The sequence below is a fragment of the Leopardus geoffroyi genome, chromosome A1, assembly GCF_018350155.1.
Source record: "Leopardus geoffroyi isolate Oge1 chromosome A1, O.geoffroyi_Oge1_pat1.0, whole genome shotgun sequence".
Classification (NCBI taxonomy): domain Eukaryota; kingdom Metazoa; phylum Chordata; class Mammalia; order Carnivora; family Felidae; genus Leopardus; species Leopardus geoffroyi.
The window spans coordinates 155,857,004-155,885,000 of NC_059326.1; the positions used below are offsets into that span (position 1 = coordinate 155,857,004).

The 27,997-nt window shown below is 34.2% G+C and overlaps 1 protein-coding gene across 14 annotated transcripts in view; it reads right to left on the reverse strand.

The window, feature by feature from the left end:
* FAM172A (family with sequence similarity 172 member A) overlaps positions 1 to 27,997 on the reverse strand; it is a 441,861-nt gene that overhangs the window by 239,552 nt on the left and 174,312 nt on the right. For all 14 annotated transcript variants that reach the window (XM_045498232.1, XM_045498206.1, XM_045498178.1 and 11 more), the window contains one exon: positions 19,212 to 19,430. In XM_045498232.1, the coding sequence (XP_045354188.1) occupies positions 19,212 to 19,430 (219 nt within the window). The remainder of the gene's footprint in view (positions 1 to 19,211; positions 19,431 to 27,997) is intronic.

Genomic DNA, 27,997 nt, shown 5'->3' on the forward strand with positions numbered 1-27,997 from the left:
ACTCACTCGTAAAAAAGAATGAAATCTTGCTATTTGTGACAACATGGATGGAGCTAAGAGAGTATTATGCTGAATGAAATAATTGAGTCAGAGAAAGACAAACACCATATGGTATCACTCTGATTTAAGAATCAAAACAGATGAACATAGGGGAAGGAACAAACAAGAAGGGGCAGACCACAAGAGACTCCTAACTGTAGAGAACAAACTGAGGGCTGCTGGATTGGCGGTGGGTGGGGGGATGGGCTAAATGGGTGATGGGTATTAAGGAGGGCACTTGTGAAGAGCACAGGGTGTTATGTGTAAGTGATGAGTCACTAAATTCTACTCCTGAAACTAATATTATACTATATGTGATTAACTAGAATTTAAATAAAAATCTGAAACAAAAAAATAAAAAAAAGACTTTGTGAAGAATGCTTTAGAATCTGAATAGAAACTTGTACAGTGTCCAATAATGAGATACTTCTCCATAATGTTCCACTTTTAAGTGTTCAACTGAATATTATGAAAGAAGTGTTTCATTCCAAATGTCTGAACATGACAATTATAAGCTAACTAGGTAATCTTTCTGGCTTAATTTTGAGAATTATGTTAATATATCAACTTAGGATATTTAATGTAACTGCCTCATTTTCTCCCCAGAAGTAAGGGCTGGAGAGATGAGTCTAGAATATCCACTTCCTACCTCCCACTTCTGACCAGGGAGGTGGTCCCTTTGCAAATAGCTACGGCTCTGGAGAAAGCAGTATCTTGGGCAGCTGCTGAACACAAAAAAGGCAGTCAGATCATTCTCATTATGTAGGACAGGGTGAATCTGAGTGAGAAAGCAAAGGAAGCCCTGCAAGGACAAAAATTCCTTAGAATATAGAGTGGGAATACAGCTTTCCTTACTGACTGGACTTGATGGGGTCATTTCATTGTCTTTTTTACAGGACTACTCTGGCTACATGAGTGTGCCCTGAATTATACAGGGCAATAAGCCAGAAGGCTACTTAAACAAGAAAGAAACCATGTTTAGACCTCTAAATATAGCATTTTTTATGACTAACCTTTCAAATTTTTTCAAATATCTCAGGTTAACAGGCAACTGTTTTGTGGCATACTTTTAGCTCAATGGTGACTATTGTTATTCGAACTATTAATAAGATTTAATACCACTTAAAATAAATGGGACACATTCCTTATTATTCAAATACATTTTAAAATATTTTAAAATTTATCCTCTGAAAATTTTTCATCTTTTCAGGGTTTGTTTTTATAGTTTTAAAAGAAATATTTTCTCTAATTTGGTCACTAGAGTCACTAGGTTCCATTTTATGAATTTCCCTATAATGTCAGTTTGCTATACTTGTCAAAACATTTATCACTCACATCTTCATTTAATAAATATTTGGGTGCCCACTATGTACCAGACACTGTGTATACAAATATGAATAAGATACAGTAAATACCTAATTAAGTACAAGGCACAAAAACATAAGCAAATAATTCCCAATACAGTGAAGAGTGGGCTAATGAAAGATAAAATGTGATATATATACAAAGAGCTTAGAACAATGTGTAGCACACTAACTCTCAAAATGGTACCATGTACAATAAACTATTGATAAGACAATCCCTACCAGTAGATGACAATCCAAATGAAACAATACCTTTCAGCCTATAGATTGATCTCCAAATATTGACTCAGAACCTACTCTGTGCCAGACATTGTACTAAAAACCTGGGGCATTTCAATGACAAAATAAAAATACCAGCCCTCCCGGAGCTTACAATCTAACAGGAGAGACAGACAATAAAACAATATTTAATGGATAGGTAAATTATATGATAGATCAGAAGGTAATGAGTGTTATAAAAAAAGGAAAAGTAGAGCTGGGTAAACAGAATGGGAAATGGGTGGGTTGTAATTATAACTAGGATAGTGAAGGTATATATCTCTATTGAGATGATATTGGAGAAAATACTTAAAGGATTTCAACAAGTTAGCATTGCATATATTTGGGGGCAAACACTACAGACAGAGTGAACAGCCAATGCAGAGAGTGAGAGGCAGGGGTATGTCTGGCATAATCCAAGAATAGCAGGGAGGTCAGTGGTGCTAGAATGGAACAAGTGAAGAAAAGAGGGGCAAGAAATTGGGAGAGAGAAAAATAGAGCAGTTTTCCTATGGCCACTATCTAAGTAAAATAAAATCTCAAAGTAGAGTCATTTAGTCCAATAAGTCATCCAACAACCTTTCAATATTATGTATGTTCAAGGCAACTTGTTAGGTGCTACAAGATACAAAAAGATGATTAACCCAGAATCTTTATCCAAATGAAGCTTATGATATTTCCACAAAAGGATTAATTTATGTTAAACCTTTTTTAGTAAAAACTAAACCTGGGGTCACTAGAAAGGGGGAGTGTGAAAAAGGCATGTGGATGGGCATGAGCACAATTACTTTAAAATCAGAATGTAACCTCCTCAGAAACTCTCCTACTTAAACTACCTTATAAAAGATACTCCAATAGTTAATTTACAGTATAACAGGACCTTCAAAGAATCCCATAAAGATTAATTTGTTCATCATTTTAATCCTTTTTGAAGGAAGTTGCTTGGTTAGATCTTTTGCCAAAAATAACTATTTAAACCCACATAAGAAGGAACTAACAAACATCAATATCATTAGCAATTAAGAAAATGTACACCTTAATAGAAATAATGGTTTTTAATGAAAACTACTAATTATCAACTTCACATTATATTTCCTAAAGAATAAAGTGTTTTATGATCTATAAAACTTTATTAAAAGATAGGGTGCATTATTAACTTACATTATTCCTCCTGAAGAGTGAATGAATACATCACAGATATAAACTGAATATACCAGAAATCATTTGATGGAGGAGGTAAAAACAAAAGGACAGAATTATTTAAGGGACATTATATGGTTCTAAAAGTTTTGAAATGCTGCTTATATGTTTAATTAGCTTCATTTGAGCTAAAAGGGCAAAATCATTTTAAATATCAAGAATAAACATCACTACATTAGTGAAAATTGAAATATTACAATTTCCAGAATGTGTCAAAATATCCACCAAATTAATTTTTTTAAAGTGGCAAATTTTTTAAGTGGTTTATAATACTCAACAAAAAAAATCACGTTATATAACATAATGTAAAAGAATTTATATAAACAATCTGCATAAAAATAGAGGTTCTCACTGCAATAAGTTGTATTTAATAAAGAAAATGTATAGAGTAATTCTTAAATTTTAAATTCAATGTAGTCTACAATTAAATCTCTTTTAAGTGTCTGACTTTTATTACTGATGCTATATTAATAGTTGTGAAAGATACATTTTTCTTTTGTATGCCTAGAATGCAACATATAACTACTTCAAAATACTTACTACAATCTGCCTCATATCAGAATTACTTAAGAATATTTTGGCCTCTCCCAAGACTGTATGTGAGTTCCTGGAGAACAAGGATTCTGGCTTTTCCATCTACATATCTCACAAAGGGCTATGGCAGACACAACATTTTTAAATAGTGCTCAAATGAATTGAAATGTGAAGAGGTCCAATCAAAGCTGTGCTACTCAACAGGACACATTTCCTTCAGTTTCAAGATACATCTGGTATCTTGACTTGTAATGCTGGCTGATTTCATGTGCCTTGAGTAGAAATTATGTTTTATTCTTCTCCCATTTTTTATTTTTAATATCTAGCACTTGGGAGATGGTATAAAATCAATGAAGGTATTCTAAAACAGTACAACCTGTAACTGATACTGTACTTTTATCATTCTAGTAGTTATTTTAGGCATCTTGAAAGTACCAAAATAAATTTTAAAAGTAAAAATGATTAGGACTAACTAGACGACGAGGGACTAAATTCTTTATTTAACATAATCATTTAGTCATTACGTCCCAGATTTACCATCGAAGTTTACCATCTAGGTGTCTACCTCTTCTTAGTAACACTGCATCTAGTAATGGGGAGGAGGGAATCGAACCTGCTATCCACCGGCTTTGGCAAATAAAAGGATACAACTGATTACAATATTGTGTAAGTAAATAAATAAACATTTATTGAGGGGTCACTAGTTGCCAAACAGTATGCAGGTGGTCTTTGTTCAATTTATGGGATCAAATATGGGGTAAAATGTGAGAAGAGTCACAAATCTCCACATCATCTCTACTAGGGCTACCCTGTAAGGCCACAGTCTATGTACTGCATGACCCCAAGGGGTGCCGGATAAGAATTATGTTCCCTTACAATTGTGCAACGAAGCACCCTGTCTCATACAATATTTCATCCACCTACAATACCATCAATTTTGAAAGGTAGTACTGTTTTATGTACCATTAAGAGAAAAAAAGTCACCAAATAATCCATGATATGCCATTAATTTTTAAGATGCATCCCAAATTCAGAGATGTTAAGATGTGATAAAAGGTTTTAAAATCAATGAAAAAAGATGATAATCTGAGCAATCTTCAATTGACTGAGCTATATATGCACAAATAATAGCTTTTACTTGATGGCATTATTATATATGCAGTCTGCACAAGAATTCTGAGGGAAGTTTTTCACTCTCCTGTGTGAAATTGAAACAAAGAACATTAAGAGCAAATGAAGTATAGTTAACATCATAATTCACATATAATGCACTAAGATTTTCAAATTTATATTCTTCCTTTTAGATCTTAAAATTGATTATGTTAGGAATACTGTTTTCAACTAACTTTTAGGTTGCAATCTAAATTACTTAATGACCACCTATCCCCTACCCCTGTCTAATAACACATGCGTGCATGCGCGCGCGCACACACACACACACACACACACACACACACACACACACATTTTCTTCTCTCCCAATCCCGTCAGATACTGAGACAAAGGCCAGAGAAGCTACTTGCAAATACAAATGGAGGGGAAGAAATTCAGTTCTAATATAAAAATTTCAATAACCAGAATGGTAAATAGAAAAATCTAGATCCCCAAAATACCTTTGTCACTAATAATAGTGCAATTCTGAGCAAATTTCTCTTAATCTCAGTTTCCTCATCTACATCTAGAAGTAAACCAGTCAAACTTGGTATGTCTCTGAAAAATGCCTACCAGGTTTCAGATACTATCTTTTGGCAACATATTCTGGTGGAATCCTTCTCCTAGAAGTAATGTTCTTCCTAAATGCACTCTTTATATACAATAGTAAACAAGTGTGGGCTGAATGAATTGGACACATTCCTTTTTATATGGAAAAAATATGCCTTACTGCCAAAAATTTAGAACAGCAACAACGCAAAAACGAGTTCTTCTTTTCAATGACTAAAAGAGATTTTACCTTTGATAGATTTATTTAATTTAACAATATAAAATCCTAGTGCTAATTTTTATCTGACAGTTCAATTAAAAAAATTGTTTATCCATTTTGCAGCTCTGGAAATGGAGTATTATTATTGCTTCAGTAGAAACATGAAACTTCGGCCCAGAATGTCTAAAAGACTTCTAAATAAAAAATAGTGACTATTAAAAAATGTCAAACTATTTTAGAATTATCAAATATAATAGCATCCTGAAAGATAAAGGCCTGTGATCTCTTTATCACCTCCTGGGGAAGAGAAAATTTTCTGAAATTTCAGGGGGAAATTTCAAACACCAAATTGGGCATTTGGAAGCTATATTAAAGTTTTTAGGAAAACAGATTCAGGTATAAGAATCATTTTTAGGACCCACAGAAATTAGGGAAAGTCTTGGCAGATGACGACCACTGAGATTCATATTCAAACTTTATCTTTGTTTTTATGGGATCTCTAAATAAGCCACTAATTGCAGCTTATAATCTGTTAATTTTCAAGGAAAAAAATCAATGTTTTCTTCTAAATTAAATAATGAAAATAATGCTAAGAATAATTTTTTTTCTTTTGAGAGAGAGAGCTAATGGTGGGTAGGGAGCAGAGAGAGAGGGAGACAGAAACCCAAGAAGGCCCCATGCTGTCAGCATGGAGCCCAATGCGGGACTTGAACTCACAAACCGTGAAATCATGACCTGAGCCGAAATCAAGAGCTGGATGCTTAACCAACTGAAGTACCCAGACGCCCCATGAATAAAATTAATATGAGTATGAGATGATACTGATACATAGAGTATGTTAGGCAGCAATTTCATGCTCTGAGCAAGTAAATCTAAATACACAATTTCATAATGTTTACAAATGCACATATATAATTCAAATTGAAATGAGAGGAGTCTATAATGTAAATATTCAAGTCACTCAGTAAACCTGTTATATGGCCCCGCTATGCTACACATGAGAGATGCACACAGCGGTGCTCACATCCACTGATAAAGCCATACTATGCAGATGTGAATACTGGACTGGCTCAACAGTGGAGCAACATGCTGACGGCTGAGATCAAGCAAACTTAACCTACAGACAAGGTGAAATCAGGGGAGGGTTAAAAAAAAAAAAGTCAACTACAGTAAACAAAGCACTTTTGAGTCAATTATAAAGGTGATTTAGGCTTTCTCTCATCCCCACCTGCAATAACACCAAACTCCTTTGCAGTCAAACAACCCATACATTCCAGATGGACAGTTTGGGGTGCAGGCAAAAATAAAGCGTGACAGTATCTTATTGCAGAGGAGAGAAGGTGGGTCCCAGATTCTACACTCAATCTATCCACTCACTGCAACTCTCTAACAGCAGTCTTTGAATAAACTATTGCATTGTGGGGAATATTATTTCTCTTGCATCGCAGCAATTGCCTTGCAATTCAAGAGAGATCCACTTATTCAGTCACTCATGTGTATATATTTTATGTATATGCAGAGAAATCTTAGAGAGCCACTTGTAAAAAATGTTCACTACTGGCAATGTAGTGGTAGGAAAAACATAGGCTTTGCAGTCCAATAGACCTCGCCTCAAAATTTGGTTTAGTTACTCTTATTAGGTATACAACCATGAGTAAGTCTATTTACATCTGAGTCTCATTTTACATATCTGTAAAGTCAAGGTAATACCTGAGACAGGTGTGAAGTTTACACAAAGAAACAAACAACTATTCCTAACTAGACAAATGTATGCACAAAGCCCCAGCCAGAAAGGGAGGGGTAGTAGGACACAGAGGGTATTAAATTGTCCCTCTTTCCCAAAAAGAGCTGCAAGTTGTGAAAATGCAAGAATCACCATTCACATTCAAAGCCTGATAGAAGCATGGTCAATCCCTGCTTTATGAGATTGAGAGAGAGGGAGACACAGAATCCTTTATTTATTTGTTTATTTTTGAGAGAGAGAGAGAGAAAGAGAGAGAGAGAGAGAGTGAGTAGGGGAGGGGCAGAGAGAGAGGGAGTACAGAATCCAAAGCAGGGTCAGAGCCTGATGTGGGGCTCAAACCCATGAACTGTGAGATCATGACCTGAGCCAAAGTCAGACACTCAACCAACTGAGCCACCCAGGCACCCCAATCCAATTGTATTTTAGACAGTTGCTGTCAAATGTAACTTTAGGCAAGAAAGAAGAATTGAATTAGGAGAACTAGGAAGAATATAGCTTCAGAAATGGAGAGTTGTGGACACGTGGAACTTGGATCATAAACTAAGAATATTACAATAATTATAACTAGTATTTATTGAGTGAATATTATGTGTAAAACCCTGTACACATGTGACAGACACCAGCACCCAGCTCTTAACCATTATAGAGTCAGTATACTGCAAAGGAAGGCAAACATAAAACAGGGAGACAGAACCAGTGCAGAACTAGTAGAATTTGGTAGTACATTAGACCTCAACTGGAAAGCAGGCTAAATATCTGAGCCCTCCTGGGAAGCAAGAGGCCACCCATTTTAGAAGAAAGAAATGGGAAATGAAAAGTAGGTTGCTAAACTCCAAAATGGGCACGCGGTTCTCCAGGGCCTTCTATTCTACTGTTCCCGAGCAGTAGAAAAAGAAAACAAACATTCTGAGTCCTCCAATTCCAATGGCCTGGTCAATGTGGACTGACATCTCAGTTTCTATGAAGATGGTGAAGAAGATGGAGAACAGGTGAAGTAGTCTACACATAGTGCTCCCTGAGACCAGATAAGAAGAGTTAAAACTGGATAGGCCCAAATGTCTTAAAAAAAAAAAAAAGAAAGAAAGAAAGAAGAGAAAAGAAAAGAAAAAAGAAAGAAATGATGTACTCTGTTCTAGTTTCTCTATTTCAGATTGCATAGCTGCTCATATTGTTCTACTTTCATGTTGCCTAACGTATCAACTAAAAAATGGTTATTTTAATCTTATAAACTGCTTTGTTTGGTTGCCTGTATATTCAACTCCAAAAAAGAGAAGTAGGCCAGTGCTTCTAGAAATGTGCTTTGCAAACCTCTAGAGGTTTCTGAGAGTTTAAGGGGATCCACATGATACTAAGACAGGGGCACCTGGGGGGCTTTATTAACTGATTCTTGATTTTGGCTCTGGTCATGATCTCACTGTTCGTGAGATCGAACCTGCACTGGGCTGTGTGCTGACAGCGTGGAGCCTGCTTGCGATTCTCTCTCTCCCTCTCCCTTCCATTGCCCCTCCCTGGCTCACATTCTCTCTCTCAAAATAAATGAATAAACATTAAAAATAATAATACTAAAACATTATGTGTCTTTTTCACTGTATTGGCATCTGCATTAACAGTGAAGAAAACAATGGAGAAAAACTGCCTGTGACTTAGCACTGATCACAGCAGTGGTACCAAACTATACTAGCAGTCATTGCATTCTTCACTGCCACACACTGAGGGGGGAGGGGGGGTGGAAGCAAGTTCACTTAAAAATTGTTGGTGGAGCAGTAAAATTACTTTTATTAAATCTCCACCCCAGAGTATATGTTTGTTTAATATTCTGAGTGAACTAGAAGGTACACATAAAGCACCTGCAAAACAAATTATGTTAGTCTAGAGGAAAAGTAGTTGTGCAATGGACTGAGTTGTGAGCTAAGGTGGCTGTCTTTTTAATAGAAGATGATTTTTACTTGTAAGACTGATGAACAAACAATGATTATGCAGGTTGGGTATATGGAAACCATTTTCTTGAAAATAAACAAAATAAGCCTGATAGTTGAAGAAAAAACAACAAATGGTGCTTGTTGCTAATGATAAAAATTGAACTTTCTTGCTAAAAATTAAAATTTGGGGAAACTTGTATCCTCCCTGATAAGCTTAATAGTTTTTCAATTCTTAAAATCTTTGCAGATACCACTGGTACATGGCATTCCTTTCTAATAATATTAGAAAGGAATTTTTGATACTACTTAATAAAATATGTCAATATTTGGAAGATCTATAGGGTTCAATGATACATTATTTTCCAAACGACTAATACATGATGTTGTAAAGTCATTCACAAGCAAAAGATCCATTCAAAGTACAACAAAGACCAATGAATTTTCATGAAAACAGTACAAAATACTTACACATGTGTTTTAGATTCATACAGTAAGTAATCTTTAAGAAACTACTTCTTGTTAAGTGTTGGCGTAGCATCAAAGGAGAATATATACAATTATCTGAAAAAGTTTTTAAAATTCTCCCTCCTTTTATAATTGCATATCTGTGTGAGGCCGAACTTTCTTCATAAATGTTGACAAGGAACATATCACAAGAGAGTGAATGCAGACACAGAAGTGGAATTCAGCTGTTGTCTACTAAGCCAGACATTAGAGACTTTTTTAATGCCACACTTCTATGTGTTTTTGTTTGTTTTAAAAAATATAGTCATTTCTCATAAAAGTATGTTATTTATGTCATCATCTAGTGGGCTCATTGTTATTTTTAAATATTTAAATACTTTTTCAAATTTAATTCTTTTTGTTGTAAATATGAATAGATATAATAACCCACGTAGACAAAAACACTTTAGTGATCTTAATAATGTTTAAGCATATAAAGGGGTCCTGAGACCAAAGGTTTGAAAAGCAGTGATTATAAACCAATTGGAAAAGACCTCTTTTGGCCATAATTCTTCCCATATTTCCCAAGGGAAAGAAAGAGGGTAAGGAGGGAAGATAAAGAAAACGGGATATACCAAATAGTAGATATCCCACTGGTTGATTTCATAAGCATTAATTTACCTTATTTATTCCTTACAACAGCCTATTAGCTATGATATCCTTACTTTACAGAAGAAGACACTGAAGCTCAGAGAGGTGACTTGTCTAACATCACAGCCTGTCAAAGAATTAAGATTACAACATGCCTCTCTTTGATCCTGAAGTTCTTTTTCTTTCCACTACATCCTATTTATAGCAGAATCCCTCACCAAAATTGGCCAGTGGCTAGACAAAACCGATAAACGCACAATTCTGGTCTTAACTGTAATTTCTGTTCTAAATCTAAAGATCTAATTATTTTGCTGACTTTATTTATTTTTTAAAAAAAAAATTTTTTTTTTCCAACGTTTATTTATTTTTGGGACAGAGAGAGACAGAGCATGAACGGGGGAGGGGCAGAGAGAGAGGGAGACACAGAATCGGAAACAGGCTCCAGGCTCTGAGCCATCAGCCCAGAGCCTGATGCGGGGCTCGAACTCACAGACAGCGAGATCGTGACCTGGCTGAAGTCGGACGCTTAACCGACTGCGCCACCCAGGCGCCCCATTGCTGACTTTAAGCCAGAGGACAAAGCTCCCCATAATCAGTAGGGCAATCCCTGAATAATCAAGTTTGGAAAAAGTCCGGGAGACTTTCTCTGAATGACAACAGATGGTGTGAAAGAGCCAGGAGAAGCTGAGGCAGAGCACTGCACACAAAAAGAACATCTCCAAAACCACCTTCTCCTGTAGAGGGGCCATGAAGTACATATTTGGTCTCAGCATGGTCAAGATTCCCAAAAAAGAGAAACAGCACAAAACCAAGCAGATGGGTCCAGATGTTGCCAGTTTCTGTATGGATGCAGAAAATGCTCTTGAAGCAAGCCCGGAAGGAGGGCATTGGCGGTCTGTGGCCATGTAGCAGGTAGTCATTGTCACTCAGCCAGTCGGGGAGTGCGTCATAGGGGTTGACCCTCCAGTGTCCCTCCCAGACCTCATACACAAACTCCTCCATCTTCTCCATGGCATGGTGGACTTGCAGGGTTGTTAAGTGGGTTTATAGAACAATGGACTAACTTTCTGAGTGTTAGTATATGTCAGTCATACAGAGTATCAGAGTTCTTTCAACTATCATACTAGTCAATATCAAAGAGCACATTGATATAGTGAAAGGTCTGTCTCTTTTGCTTTGTAGGTTCATGTAAGCAAGCATTTATTCAAATATTCATTCATCAAATATTTATTAAAAATCTACCGTTTACTAGGCTTTGGTAACATGAAACATGAAAACATAAAGATTGATTTCTGATGATTAAAACAGAATTAAGGCCCTTTAAGTGCTTTAAAATGAAACAATTTTGTGGCTACTTTTCCTATAATCCAGTTTGATCCAGTTTACCCTTTAAATGAAAATCTTTTTTTTAAAAAGAATTTAATGTATTTAAGTTTACTGATTTATTTTTGAGACAGACACAGAGAGTGTGCATGCACTGAGCACACCAGCACGTGTGGGGGAGGGGCAGAGAGAGGGTGAGAATCTCAACCAGGTTTTGCACTATCAGCACTGAACCCAAAGCAAGTCTGGACAAAGCAGGAGATCATGACCTGGCTCAAATCAAGAGTCTGATGCTCGACTGACTGAGCCACGCAGGTGCCCCTAAACAAAAATCTTAAAATAAAGAAACTAAGGTAATCTGTAGTGAACATTTAATGATAATATTTGTTAGAAAATGCAAGTGTAACTAGTAATGATCTTTTAAAAATATATTTATTTATTTGGGGAAGAGCACAAGTTGGGGAGGGGCAGAGAGAGGAAGACAGAGGATCTGAAGTGGGCTCCGAGCTGACAGGCTGACAGCAGCGAGCCCGATGTGGGGCCTGAACTTATGAATCATGAGATCATGACCTGAGCGGAAACCAAGTTGGTCGCTCAACCGACTGAGCCACCCAGGCGCCCCAAAAGCGATCTTTTAATTAGGGGCTAACTTTGTCAGGTGGGATCCACTTCTCTCCTGGCTTCAGGTGGAGACATTCACCTAGAGTGGCATTCTCAATATCTTTCACTACCCTTCACTCTCTCTCTCATAGGGGAAGTGACTTACTTGATATAGTACATTTGGGAGAAAAAACAGCATGTTCAACTCAGCCTTTCTGGGCATCTTTCAAATCTACTTGCAAAAAGGATGCATTTCAGCTTGTTTTCTATTATGTGAAAGGCAAAGTGGGGGTGCTTGGAAAATGGGTAAAAATTCTTTTCAGGGGGAAATATATTAGGTAATCTAAATTTAGTCACAGATCTAAGCCACAGCTTCCATTTGAACTATATCAATTAGTAAAGCTGGTATTTGTTTCTTTTTTAAGTTTATTTTTTATTTTGAGCTAGAGTACACATGAGAGAAGGGCAGAGAGAGAGAGAGAGGGAGAGAGAGAATCCTAAGCAGGCTCCACACTGTCAGTGCAGAGCCTGATGAAGGGTTCAAACTCACAAACTGTGAGATCATGACCTGAGCTGAAATCAAGAGTCAGATGCTTAACCCATTAATCACTCAGGCGTCCCAAAAAGCTGGTGTTTTGATCTCCTTTTGTCTGATTTTTTGTCATTTTGCTCACTGGGTTCCAAACTCAGGAAGGTAAGACAGAGGTATTATTTCTGGTACAAGGTACTGAACGGTTCAAAAGCTAGAAACCCTGAGAATTGGATACTTTCTGAGTTGATTTTGAACTTGAGAGAAGACAGGATGTTATTGACTGACCCTGAAGGCCCAAGACTATGTGTCAGAAACTATGTTCACTTTACATGTATTATTATGATTCCACTTTTCAGACCAAAAAACTGAGGCAAAGGGAAATTAACTTACTTGAAATCACACTATATTACATGGAAAACTGGGATTCAAAATCAGGTCATTCAGATTCTATACATTTAATCTCATCTCCAGACTATATCTCTGCAAAGGGGATGATTCTGAAAGTTATTTCAGACACTCTGAAGAGGAAATAAAATAATTAGTATCACTGTGTGCCTTCAATGACTACTGGTTTTAAGTTCATTTGGAAAAATGTAAATGTCTTGGACTGTAGAAAATGTTTAAAATATAAACTCTTATATTGGTTATTAAATTGTTAGCTAAGCCTATTATTTTTCCTTTCCAGTTATATATTAAAAGATTTGGGCCTAAGGAGGGAAAAAAGGAAGAGAGAAAAGATGCAGTGTGACGGGGGTACTCAGTTTCAGAGGAAAGCAATATGCAGTATGAACAGCAGCAGCCCCTGGTGGTCTAAGGAGAAAAAATAGTATATCTATAATTATGGGGGTAGAAATATGTTTTTAAAAAGAATATATGTACATATTTAGCCATTTGACTCAGTTCTCAACCCAACACATTAAAAAACAGATGCTTTAAAAAATGATCTGTTGGCAAGATGCTTGTTAAAATTTTATCAGTTGAAATATTAAAATTCATTATGAATTAATTAACACATTATATAAAAATAAAATGTTTTTGTTTCATCGTTTTACAAAGTACTATAACCAGTGGTGATTAACACTGGGAAATTTGTGTATCTTGCTATGTGTTGCTCAGAAAGAAACTAAATTTATAGGATTACCACTAAATTGATGACATTTTCTGTCTTCACTCTTGAATTCAGTTGGCAGATGTTTTCGAGAACAAAAAATTCCGTCTTATTACAAAACATATTAAGCAGGTTTTCCTGCCAGGCATGTCTGACATGATGTTTATTGCCTAGACCAAATCAATCCCCTTAATAAGCCATAATATATGCCAGAAAGTACATTATTTCATACTTAAGGAAAGTTGCCACATGAAACAGTAAGTACTTTGATCTCTCAAGCTCTGCTTCTAATGCATCAGAAACGTGCTACATAATCCAATAGTTAGTCATATCTATTTATACTCATTGAGTATATAAAATAAAATTATACTTTGCTAAACTTAAAGTTTTAGGCCTGGATTCTACTTTATTTCTGCCTGTTAATACTAGATATTTACAAAAACTTGAAGTGAGGTTTTTGGCTATTTACTAGATTCCAGAAAAAAGAAATTCAAATACTTAAATATACTAGGAATGTAAAATGGTTCCAGAGATTATACAATCATTGGCTGTAATATAAATAAAATCTGGTTGCTAAAACACAAGATAGAAATGGCTCCAGTGGCATTAGCACAGAAGAGAACAGGTACAGAGGAGAAGACGGGATATTTATCAGCCTTCACCAATATTTTAAACATAACCCAAGTCAGAGTGTCAAAAACATATTTTTTAAAAGAAAGCTTCAGTTAGTTTATGAGTTGACTGTTTCTGAACAATTGCAAAAATTCACGTAAATGCCGAAAAAAACCGTCAGAAAACTAGACACCAAATATCTCTCATGTTAAGGGATGAGATTTTTGATCAATGTCAACAAGCAATCAAGCCATAAATATTTGAGTATCTTCAATGTGTAATGTCAGGCTATGCCAAGAGTCTTATTCTGTAAATGTCTCTTTCACATGTGGAGTTTTCCTTCTCTGGCCATGTCATTTCTTTCCCTCTTCCACTCCCAGCATTTTTTTTTTTTTTTTTAACCTTCAGGGTCTAATCTCTCTTCTTTACTTCCTATCACCACAGCCCACAGCTACATCTCTTAGGGAAGAGATATTCAAGCAATTCTAACTCAGTATTACATAGGTCAGCATCCAGTCAGTTTTGCCTGTATTCCACCTACATACTGTACAGTGCTTTTAACTGATCTTCCTTAGTCTGAGTACTTGTCCTCTTATGATCCAGTCTGATACCAGAATAACCCTATTTATGCTGCAAGTCACCTTATTTAGGTGTCCCTAGACTAAGGCCTAGTCTTTTTGCTCTGCTCTCCTTACAGGGGTATGGATTCCAGTGAGTGGGTTTATTATCAGTTCCTGACTCCTTCATAGTATGCTCTATACTACTGTAAAAATTAGCTCACACCTGTTTATTCTTAAGGATTGACCTATAAAACATGCTCAAAGATCTCTAGGATTATGGGGAGATCTAGAGGAAAGGCATAAAAAAATAAATATTGATAATATTATGAAACAAAAACACAGAGATATCTCAAGACAGCACATGATAAATTCCACATAAGTTAACCATTCACAGTAATATCTATGAGTCACAGTAAGGAGACTATTGACTATGGTGATATGAAAAGGTGAGATTTCAGCTGGGTACTACAACATGGACAGAATTTGGATGAGAGGAAAGAATAGGAAGCAACGTTACAGTTCCCATAAAGCACAAAGTGTGTGCAGCATAGACCAAGTACAACAACTTGGCTCTACTCTTATGAGCAAGTGTGTAAAACAGAAATCGCAGTAGGTTGGCATGAAGTATTTCCATTTTCATCCATAATTTTACTATCTTAATGATATAGTTAAAAAAGAAAACAGGATATCCCACTTTTATATATTCAGATAAAAATATACAGATCAAGGTATCATATAAATATTGAGGAACTGACTTTTTATCATCAATTTTTGTAATGTATTCTCAGCTAATAGACTGAGGTAGGTGACCAACAATATAATTTTGTTTACTTTGGTTTGTTTGAATGTTTCCTTACAGAAGATCAAGTAGCATACTTTATTGATGCTGGATATATATTGATGCTGGACCAATAAAAACATTGGTATTTTAATCCTGACTCCACCACCTTATTTACCAAATAGAAATTTATTGTGAAGGCTCTGTTCTACAAATATTTATTATGAAGACTTTGTTCTGAGCTCTGGGGATATAACAGTGAGCAAAAGACAACTAAGTCCCTGCCCTCATGGAGTTTACAATCAAAGTCATGAGATTTTGGAAAAATTACTAAGTTTTGACTCACAGTCTTCTCATGTAAAATTAGATCAATATTAGTGACCCTATTAAAAGAGAATATATATATATACACATACATATATTTACATATATTTGTTACTTACATAATATAAATGTTTTATATATGTTGCTTATAAATATTTAATAGCATCTATTAAGTAACTGATCAAAAATCTATTAATCATCAGATGTCATTTAGTATATCATATCATGCTTCTATTAAATTGGTTTAAAATTCATATTTCATGTATACATTTTGTTTCCAACTGGTTAGAACAATGTGATAAAGAGGAAAGGGAGCAAGAATCTACAATAATTAGAAGTCCTGGTTTCAACACTTAGTTCTACCACTTACTAGTTATGTGATCCTAGACAAAAATGAGCCATCTGTGCATCGGTTTCCTTAACTATAAAATAAAGATAAAAATATTTGATCCTCTTACCTTAAGGGATTATTCCAATGAATAATCAATTTCAAAATGTAAGAAGTATTTAAGTTAAATCTTTTTTTTAAAGTTTATTTTTCAGAGAGAGAGCGAGTGGGGCAGTGACAGAGAGAAAGGAGGACAGAGGATCTGAAGTGGGCTCTGTGCTGACAGCAGAGAGCCTAATGTGGGGCTCGAACTCACAAACCACAAGATCATGACTTGAGCCGAAGGCAGACACTTAACCAACTGAGCCACCCAGGTGCCCCAAGAAGTATATAAATTAATGCTAATTTTCCCCATCACATACCATGCTCTGTGCCTGAAAATTACACTTTTTGGAGACATGTAGTGGGAAGGAGTGTACAAGAAGAAATCACTTCTTAAGTGGATCAAAATTACCTAAGAATTCACCCACCATACACAACACGAACAGTTCTTGTCTTCCTCAACACAAGATCACACCTTACCATCTAGAAGTATGTTTAAAGAGTACCACCTCACTTCTACTTTTTTGCACAATTCCAAAAGATTTTAAGAGAAAGGGTATTTATTAAGGAAAAATGACACTCATAACTAAGACTATCAGGTATATAGTTGTGTTATCTAAATGAGTCTGTTTTTGCTTTAAGTGCTTTCAATGGAAACTGAGACTGATGAGTGAAATGGCACAAGAAAGAAGGAAAAAGACACGATAAGAAGCACAAAATGGCAGCAGTGTAAAAGAGCTAAAAGAATTAAAGAAAAAAAAAAAACAAAGGGAAAGAGAGATCTTTAAAATGAAGCAAAATGTGGAATTCGAGAAACTCAACAGATGAACATAGAGGAAGGGAAGGAAAAATAAGATAAAAATAGAGAGGGAGGCAAACCATCATAAGAGACTCCTAAATACAGAGAACAGAGTGAGGGTTGCTGAAGGGGAGCTGGGTGAGGAGATGGGCTAAATGGGTGATGGGCATTAAGGAGGGCACTTTTTGGGATGAGAACTAGGTCTCATATGTTAAGATATGAATCACTGGGTTCTACTCCTAAAGCCAAGACTACACTGTATGTTAACAAAGTTGGATTTAAATAAAAAATAAATAAATTCAAATAACATCTAAGAAATGAAGCAAAATTAAAAAAAAATTCTCCCTTTAATATACACACATATATATAAAATAGAGGCTGTTTTAGGAGGCCAATGCCTTATCCATTAGGCCACTGGGGCTCCTAAATAGAGGCTGTTTTAAATGAAATATATTTGAAAACAAACAAAAAATGCACACACACAAGAGAACAAAAGAAAAATATCCAAGCAATGCTGACAAGAGATAGAGAAAACAGAGGATATGAAACCCACAATACAGGTGTCAGAAATAGATGCTTAATCTATACATATAGCCAAATAAAGGAAGCTGTTTAAGAAAAAATAAAAACAACTTAATACACAAAATCACTGTTTTTTGCATTTTACATAAGCAAGTGAATACTTTTAATGGTTTGTAGATTTCAAAAACTTTTACAATTCATTTTTGAAATCTGGATATCAGAATTTTTTTTTTTTTAACTGTCTTAAAATGGTGGTTGACAGACTGGATCATATAATTAGGAAGCTGAGTACAACGGATAGAGAAGAAGGTGACATCACGACCATTATGCAGCCATAGGAAAGAAAAGTGGTAACATAACTCTATCAGAACAAGCAAGCACTTGATTCCAATCTAATCACTGTTTTTGTTTTTCAAATAATATATTAAATAGTGAGATGCTTTTCAGAAATGCAAATACTGCAATGTGACTAACTTTTACGTGAGTCACTGTATGATGGACTTTAGGGTTTCTTGGTCTGGATACATTTTTTGGGTCTTAAGAATTTATATGCTGCTTTTGTACTGCTTAACTGCACTAACTTACTCAACAAACTGACCTATAGTCTTGAATGTGCACAGTTTAATTCCCAAAAGTATAGTGATTATGACACGAACTAGAATGAAGAAAATAACTTAGAAAGTCATCTATTCCTGCTAAAGATGGTATGAAATATTTTATTAGTGAGCTTTTAAAGGAAATGTAAAAATAGCTCAAACTGAATAATTTGAAACTTCACTCCCATCTTACAATATAATTTATAAAGTGTTAATTTGTCTATGTTTAAATGTTCTGAATTGCTCACTTTTAAAGAACATATCAATTTACTACTTTACTCACACAGTAGCATTTCTGACATGCTTTACTATTAAATTATATTTCTAGGACCCATAATGCAGGCTTTGAAAATTGCATAAATCTGTCTCAAATATACAATTCACAGTATGTATATCAAGCAGAATGTGTCAAAGTGCAAATAAAATTGTTTTTTCCCCCTACGAATTAGAACTCCTTGGGTAGCACTACTATAACGATCCCATGCTGCTAGCATCACAAAGTGCAAAGGTTCACCGGGTAAGAAAAGAGCAAAGGAGAGAGTTCCCTCATTACACTATCCCTAAACTATTCTAGTTTAAATATTTATTAAGATATTAATTACTCTACCTCCCTCCATCTGCCTTCAGAAGTTAAGCTGAAACACCGTGGATGGATGGTTGCTCATAGGAAAACAATGCATTAAAACCATTACCACCCAAGATGAAGACTGATGTTTTGTACAGTGCATTATTAATTGCTTTTGAGACTTCAATAAAATATCACACTGAAATAAGAATGACATGTTTTGTAACACTGACAAAAAAAGAAAACATTTCATCCGAGTTAACAACCATGGGAAATGAATGGTTAAAAATTAAAGAATTTAGTTTCTTTTAATCAAATAAACTCATCCGAATAAAATACAAATAAAGGAAAAGAAATAATGAAGGAAAGTTACAATCTTATTACTTACTCTGATATAGAGCTGCATCATTTCTTTTTCTCTTTGGGGGTTACGATACTTTTCATAGAAATCACGTCGTTTCTTTGTTTCTTTAGAGACTTTATCTTTTCTTTCCCGTTTTTCTGCTGGTTCATCTGAACTATCAGAAGATGACGGTACATGTATCTTTGGCTTTTCTACTTCAATATAGTTTTCATTGGGATTCAGCACTATTACTCCATATCCTTCCTGTTTTGAAAGCAAAGAAGGCAGCAGAATTTAATCTTAGAAACCATCTCAATTCACAAAAAAATCTGTAAAATCTCACAGAAAGTGATTTAATATAGTTGCATATTCATGAAAATATTTCTTTATAAAAGACTATAGTTTTAATTTTTCCAACAAAAAGTTGTTTAAAATGGTTTGCCTGTATTGTATATGTAAATAAGCAGAGATTACTGGTAAGAACAAAAAGACAAAATTGTAACATAAAGATTATAAAGGTTCCATTTTTTAAAAAGTATTTCAGGTCTTGCAGAACCCCCCAAATAATTGAAATAAATAATCAAATAACAAGTACGCTTTCAAACCACATTAAATTTTAAATACCCATTTTGAGAAAATAGCCTCTTTGCAAGTGAAGGTAAATATCAGACCACATTTTGTTAGATTTTGTTTCCCTTACATTGCACATTAATTTAATGAGCATTTTTTATTTGCTTGAATTCAAGAAAGAATAAGCAATTAAGGCATAAATTTAATCTAACACATTCTACAGATTTACATGTCTCTAATAGCAGAAACATATAATGTCTACCTGTGCAACTTGTATTTTTTTCCACCTCTCTTCTTTCATACAACAAAATAAACTAATGTCTTACTATAATGTGTGGAAGCAATTATTTAATCCTGAAATGTTTTCACTTTTAACTACCATAAGAATTTCTCTTTATTAGGGACCAGTTCCAGGAAACAAGTCCCAAAGTTTAAAGTACAGCTTACTGAGCTTTTACACCTTCTTTAAAGTTTTAGAAATGTTTTCCTGTATGACAATTCTAGCAAAGAAAACATTTCTATGGTTATAATTAAAAAAACTTTTGGTATTTATATTAAGTTATAACTGATGGAATAATCTAACCACAAGAAAACAGAGAAGAATAAACAATTTCCACTGACAAGCATGTGCAACATAAATTTGTGAAGCCATTGATATCTTATATTTCCTATTCACTTCTGTACTGTGGATGTCCCAATTTTGCCTTATAAAATCCTGTAAGGTCCTATTTTAGAAAGGTATTAGATTATGATAAAAACATGTAAGAGCCATAGAAAGTAAAATTTAAAAAAATCTCATCCTCAGTGAAAAAGAAAATGATATACTTTTTACAAAACTATAACTGTAGAACTACCTCAACTTTAAAATTTGTTTTTTGACAAATCAACCATAAGATGACCTAAAAAAAAAAGTGATACACTAACAATAGAGTAATATTAGCACAGACTCCATTATCTTATTTTTTAAATATACTATACCACTGCACTTGACTTGGTGTTGTTAATAGTCAATTTCACAATCTACGTAAAAACTTCATTAGGAGTTTTCAATCTTCTTTTTTACTCAATCAGTTGATATTATTTTCTAAAACCATGATATGGTTTGTAGATTGTGGAGTTCACTGAAGTTGTGATGTTAGTGATAGGACTGTTAATTAAGATATAGTTGTCTTACACATATGAAAACTATACAATAACACATACCAAACTGATTAACAAAATACCACATATTCTTTAATCTATATTCAAATAAAACTTTTATATAAACACAAGTTTTATGAAAAGTTATAAAATACTTCACCTATTTTAAAATTTAAGCGTTCTACATCAAAGTGCACAATAAGGGTTTTTTTTTTTTTGTTTGTTTTGTTTTGTTTTGAAGTGTCTTAGCTGGGAAGTCAAAGTTTTACCAACAAAAGATATTTTATTTGATCCTGCTTTATTCTAATCTGTATAGCTATTCAAAAGTCTTGTAATTCATTGTGATCACTGTCAGGTAGACAGATTGTCACTTGGTGATTTTCTACAGTTGGACACACTTGACTAGTTATTAAAATCACATTTGAAGGAAGTTCCTACCCCTCTTCCTTGTGCCTCTTACAACTTTTCATGCCCTTCTCAAATTTCAGCTATAACTTCTCCTCCCACCAAAAGTAAGTTAAAGAACACTGTTGCACTCTGCTAAACAGGGTGAAATAGAGGCATTCATACACTGTCTTCTGGTGTAAGGAACATAGTCAAAAAAGGTCACCATAGGCCAAAAAGAAAATTGCCTCCTTACTAGATTCTGTACCGTGAGTAAGTGGTCTCCTGTCATGTTTCTTCCCTGTCTTCTCTGAGTGAATTGAACTTTAAACACACACACACACACACACACACACACACACAAACACGTGCACGCACACGCATACACACACGCACACAGTGTCTCATACTTACATGAGTTACAAGTGGCAAACCTAAAAAAGAATCTTGAACTCTTAGAAATGAAAATAGTGATAGACTGCATTTTAATGATAATATGAAAACATCAAACTCTGTGTAACAAAGTGGGACTTTAATAAATTGATAGAATGTGAGCATCACCTTTGTACCATGAATAAATTCCAAATAAAGGTAAACTCTTTAGACAAAATTTACAGTCCCTAGAATGATAAAATTTTGCCCTATGTTTTTAACTTCACCACTAGACACATTATTTTCATAATACCATATTTATTTGAGCCTGATTTTACTTCAATTTTTGGATATCATGGATTGAAAAATTATTGTGCCTACTTGATTTTAAATGAACTCTGAAATTTGATGTGTCCTATCTAAATAAGTATAAAAAGCAGATACACATAAATCATCAAAGAAGTAGTATTTGTCTAAGTTATTGATTATGTAACTGAAAATTACATGACTCATTTGTCCAATTTTATAAAGACACAATGTCAATTTTTCACCGAGGCATCAACTGATGAAAAATGATTCTATTTTTAAATCACCACTATATAAATCAATTAAAGAATTTTTAGCATTTAGATTTCAAACAATGAATGCTTCTTTTTAAATCCTGAATTATTTAGAAAATATTTTATCATTTAGATATTTCACACCGCCAATTTAATTAATGGAATAACAATCAAGAAGTATTCAGGAATATTTTCTGCAGAAATGAAAGCTAATTTTAATAAATGCCTTTGTTGCAAATTCAATTGCCATTCTGTGAAAAACTTACATTTTTCAATTAAAATTTTCCTGATAAATTAACTAATGCAATATTCACAGAAACCGTTAATAACCATTTTATCATGAGGAACAGAAAATTGGAGGAACAAAATAAACTCCTCCACTTTTATGCTGTAACCACAGATGTGTAGTGAAACTTCATCTTTTCCTCCTTTTCTCTGTCAATATAAATACTGTCCAAAAATTCCTTTATATAATAAAGGTACAGAGATTTTTGCCATGTCAACATTAATATATTGAAATCAAAGTACCAAAGTAAATACTCAAAGTAAAACAAGGCACATAACATACCAATAGTTCAATTTAGCTATTTTAAATGCCCTATCCATTTATGTCTTAAAAAATCAGAATAAATGCCATTTAAAAAATTCTCCCTATTCCCTAAAACTCAATCAATACACACAGAAATTAAAAAAAGAGATCTTATTTTGACCTTTAACAAATGTACCCATAAAGTTTTACCAAACTTTATGAAATATATATTACATATACATGAATATAATATCATAAAAGAACTATGCATTTGCCACTCTAACAAAGAAGCTTCCATAACAAATGCTTACAACCTTAAACATTTTATACTGAAGTATTCCTTTTATATTTAATTATTCATGCTAAGATGCTATAAGATGAAAAGGCAGGTCATTTCAAACATCCATGGAAACATCTTTAACAACACAAAATGATGAAAATGATTATCTAACATTCCACAACTAAATAAATAAGACTTCTGGCATCTTGCATAATGATTTACCCAAATCAATTCCAATATCCAACATTTCAAGAGACAAAGCATATATAAAGTTGTTAATTAACTCTTATGTTTGAGTGTACAGTCTAGTAGAAGATCAAGAAAGTGATCAAGAGGACAGATATTGGTAAAAGTAAGCTTTATCTCTTTCATTTATCTCATTCCATTTTCTATCCTTTGTAGCTATAACTGTAGTTTCATTTTCAGAACTGTGTTTATAAGGTATAAGCCACGGAATCTTACTCAGAAACCCTCAAAATTGTATTGCTAGACATAGTATTTTATTCAGTACAAGGGTTTGCTGTGATTTAAACAGAATACACAGGCCTCCAGGCCTCCTTTACTTTGAAGTCCATAGATGCACTTACTAATAAATAATAGTCCATTTATCATTCAATCAACAAATGATGGCTTAGGTCAGAGGTTTAAAACAGATAGGTGATGCCAAACACAAAGAACCAAAGAGGAAACCTTGCTAAAGAAATTAAATCAGTATAGAAAGGTACTTGTCAAGAAGATTCTACAAATAGATAACATTCTTAAATGCCTGACCAAAACCTGAAAGTACTTTGACCCCAATGAAATCCTGCTAAAACTTAAGATTTATCCAACTTAATTTGCCTATTAATTACCAGTTATAAGGAAAATAGAAAACAGGAGCAAATTCTACATCTTTTCAAATCTCTTGTGGTTGGTTAAATAACAAATCAGGTGCAAGTACTCAGCCCTGCATATTAACCTGCCAATACTGCAAGCCACATGTGACCAAAGAGGTCAGGGGCCAGAGTAGAATCCTTTGACCTGTGGAACTGTCTGTTTTGGTGTCCAGCCAAAGCTCTGTAAAAGATCATTTTACACAGATTTATCAATCATATTTTTCAAGTTCAGCATTCTATCTGCTTGGTTTGAAAGAAAAAAGGTGCTCATCCTCAAGGGAAATGAAACCCAAGTGTTTTATCTATAAACTACATCTACCCATGGTTAAAATGGACAAACCACTGCCCATTCATCTTTTCTGAAAGATGTATGTTGTGTTTATTCTCATCTTTTTCACAACAAGGGTATGTCTATGTCACTGTTGCAACATTCTAGGTGCAACAGTGAGATGAGGTCATGACAACCAATCAGAAGTCACTAGTGAAGCGTTAAAGTAAACATAGCTGTTGGAGCTGCAGCACTGCTTGAAAAATGCCCCCTCCATTATTTCAGCAATTTTCTCAAGACGTGACCTGGGACTGAAACACCTAAAATGTCACTTGACTCCGTTTTGTGCTTCCTACCAGTGTGCATTTAGGTAACAGCCAATATTTTGTAAAATGTTTGTCATGAACATGTTTTAACTTGTAGCTCCCTACATTCTAATGTCGTGTTCCATGGTATAAAAATACCATAACACAGATTATTCTAGTAAGTTTCCAACTTCAAATAGCTCATCAAGTTAGTCAGTAAAAGAAAACATGCCACAAAAAGTTTTCAGAGGACCACCTGTTGTCTATTATTTTTACATAGCACTTACTCATAAATCATAACACAGGGTAATTAATCAAGCTGTCAAAGAGAAGGTCAAAGGTTATATGGTAGAGTCAGAAGGTCATGCATGGGCTGATAGAGGTCAGGGTCACACTGCATTCCTCATTATCAAGTTGGGATGAGAGACGGCCCAAGCAAACAAAAGTGAAAGCAGATGGAGAAGTGAGTGGATAAAAAAAAAAAAAAAAAAAAAAAAAGGAAAATTTCACAAACAAAAAGAAAAGTGAAAGAAGACTGTCAGCTGCCTTCAAGCAGAGAATAGAAGAAAAAGAAATACACTGAAATGTGCTCAAAGGAGCTCAAGAACATAAAGAAACTACAGTTTTATTAATTAAATAAGTTGAATATAACTTTTCTTGGCCATTTTATTAATGTATACTAAGCAATAGTAGAAAATATATGTTCACCATCTCCATACCTTCCTGAACTAGTATGCTCAAGATCATTTAACATAAAGGCAAAGAGTGCTAAGGGTAAAGTATGATTACAAAAAACAAAAACAAAAAAACCCAAAAACCCACAACTTATGAGAGCTTTTTCCCTTTAATACTGTTTCTGCATTTGAACATAGATGTGAAAATAGTTTTAGCCACAGGATAGATAATTTTTAAGTATGATACAAAGATACCCACAAATATAAATGCATCATAAAAGTCCTTTTGAATAACAAAACAGTTATAAAATATTCTATTATTATGCTGGCCTGAATCAGATGCAGAATACTGTGCAAAATTAGCTGTCACCCTTTGCTCAAAATCTTTGTTAATCTCATTTTGAATGTTTGCAGCTTTATCAACACATGCATCAATGTCAGCTCCTTGGTTACTGAACCGCTATAGTTGGAAGAAGATATAATTAAAATGTTTTGGCACAGAAAAGGTGAAATTGTATCTTCCCTTGTTCCCTTAGGAGTCTGTAAAACATGAAGGATATATTGACAAACACACACCCTTGTCTCTGGTTCTGACACCCCGGGTCATCCAAGTGCTATTTATTTTAAAAGATTCACTTTGCACTTACCTACATTATTGCCTGTTTTGTATCTAACTTTTCCTAGGTTCTAGAACATTGTGATGCTTAAACACCACAACTTTTTTCTCTTAATCACCAATAATTTATTTATTAAAGCATTCCATATATCCACAATAGCTTCATAAAAAAACATTCGCCATTCATTATCAAGGACATAAATGTGATTTAATACTGCAGCATTAGGAAATCTTTTATATTCTTTGCTTTTCATTCTCATAAAAAAAACCACATACACACACACACACACACACACACACACACACACACACAGAGACATGCATTTACACATTAAACTAAAAAGTAACAAGTTACAACTGTTGCCAGCCAATGACAGATCAAATCCCTAAGTGGATATAAGGGGTCTTACAGACACACTCCTCTATTGCATGGTCCCAAGAAGACCTAGATGGACAAATTTATCTTTTAGGATAAGATAGTTATGCCTTTATACCTTAGAGGGTTAAATGAAAGTCCAATATTCTCCTAGCTTCCTATTAAAATCCATTATAAAGCTGTGTAAATATCATAGTTATAGATGGTAGGCTCGAGGTCTTTCAAAATATTATCATTTTGATCCAATCATATACCATGCAAACATATGCCTTAGTTTTCAAGTTACTCCTAAAATCTGCTTAAAAACTATAGTACATAAATCATTTTATCTTCAGATATGCCACCTTTTTCTTTCTTCCCCCAATTAAAACATGTTTAAAACATTTTTGTTTTTTCAAGAAACAAACTGAGTGCTTTGCTTATGGTTCTAGAGTCCACTTGCAAGCATGAGGACATAAAGAAGGATCCCAAGTATCCCAAGTATTCACTGAATCAGTAATTCATTAAACACTGATTTCATACTACAAATATTTAATAAGCACCTACTATTAACCAAGTACTGTGATAGACACAGTGCTATACCTATGAGTCACCTTTCATTTTAAGATATTTCCATTTAATAGAAAATTCCAAATCAGAATTAAGTATAAATCTCTAAAAGGTCTATATGAAATCATTTTATTCTTCAAGAGAAAGAGGAATATGAAAAGGAAAAAACAAACAGAGGAAAGCATTATGATAAGATATTTGTTAATCCAATCTAGCTAGACTTTCAAAGATTGTTAATCCTAAATGGTAAACTATGTTTATGTTTGTTATTAAGAGTAACGGTTAAACTTACTCCATCACAATGAAAATGAACTTCTTGGACATGTGTGTGTGTATGTGTGTGCTTGTGTGTTGTATACATTCAAATATTTCAACGAGTAAAATCATTTCATAATCTAAAGGGAAAGCTTCTATACATATCTACCTCCTAATAAACAGGTGCAACTGAGTACAGCTATGAATTTCTCTTCCCACAGTGACCTATGTCAGAAGATCTCCTCATACTTCTTCTGCTAAATAATTTAATTACCTATGAGTTATGGTTTCTTTGTAACCTTTTAAATGAGTAACTCATTAAAATGCAAAAATATGCAAAACATGATGTCACCAGGTCAAACAGCTGTGTTGGTAAAATTATGGCTGTGAATGTCCCCAAGAACATGAAAATATTAATAATTTATATTGCTCATTAGATGGCAAAAACTCTTTAAACAGATTTAGAGACAGATTAATTTTATAATCACAAAATGCTACACTACCTCATGGTAACAAATCTTTCTACCATCTGTGACCCTTTGGTGTACATAAAACATATAAAAATTCATAATGGCTTAAAGTTTTTGCATTATAATATGTGTATTGAGGAAGAAAAATAGTAAGAACCTGAAATATGGCACTACAAGACCTTGTTTTTAAAATCACAACTATTTGCCAACTTTAATCACAACTTAATTTTCCTCCCAAGAAACCGGACACAGTAATGGCAAATAAAGTATAATATGAGACAGTCAACAAGTCATACCTCTGTAGACCAATATGATGAGATAACTGCCTTACGCTGTTTAAAAATAAATGTCATGCTATGAGCTCAAATCTTGTGTAGAAACTTCTCAGAGAATGACGAGAAGTGATGAAATTATGTAAACAAAGCAGTATCATACTAAAAGTTCAAAATGTCTCATGCCTGTGCTTCACAGTATCATGATGGTGCTGAGAGCAAAGGGCAGGAAAAGATCTCCCCAGCTCTCAGTTGTTTTTAGACATAAAATGTTTTAGTTTAAAAACATATGTGTTAATTGTCAAATCTGGGCTATTTAGCTAGGAAACTAGCTTC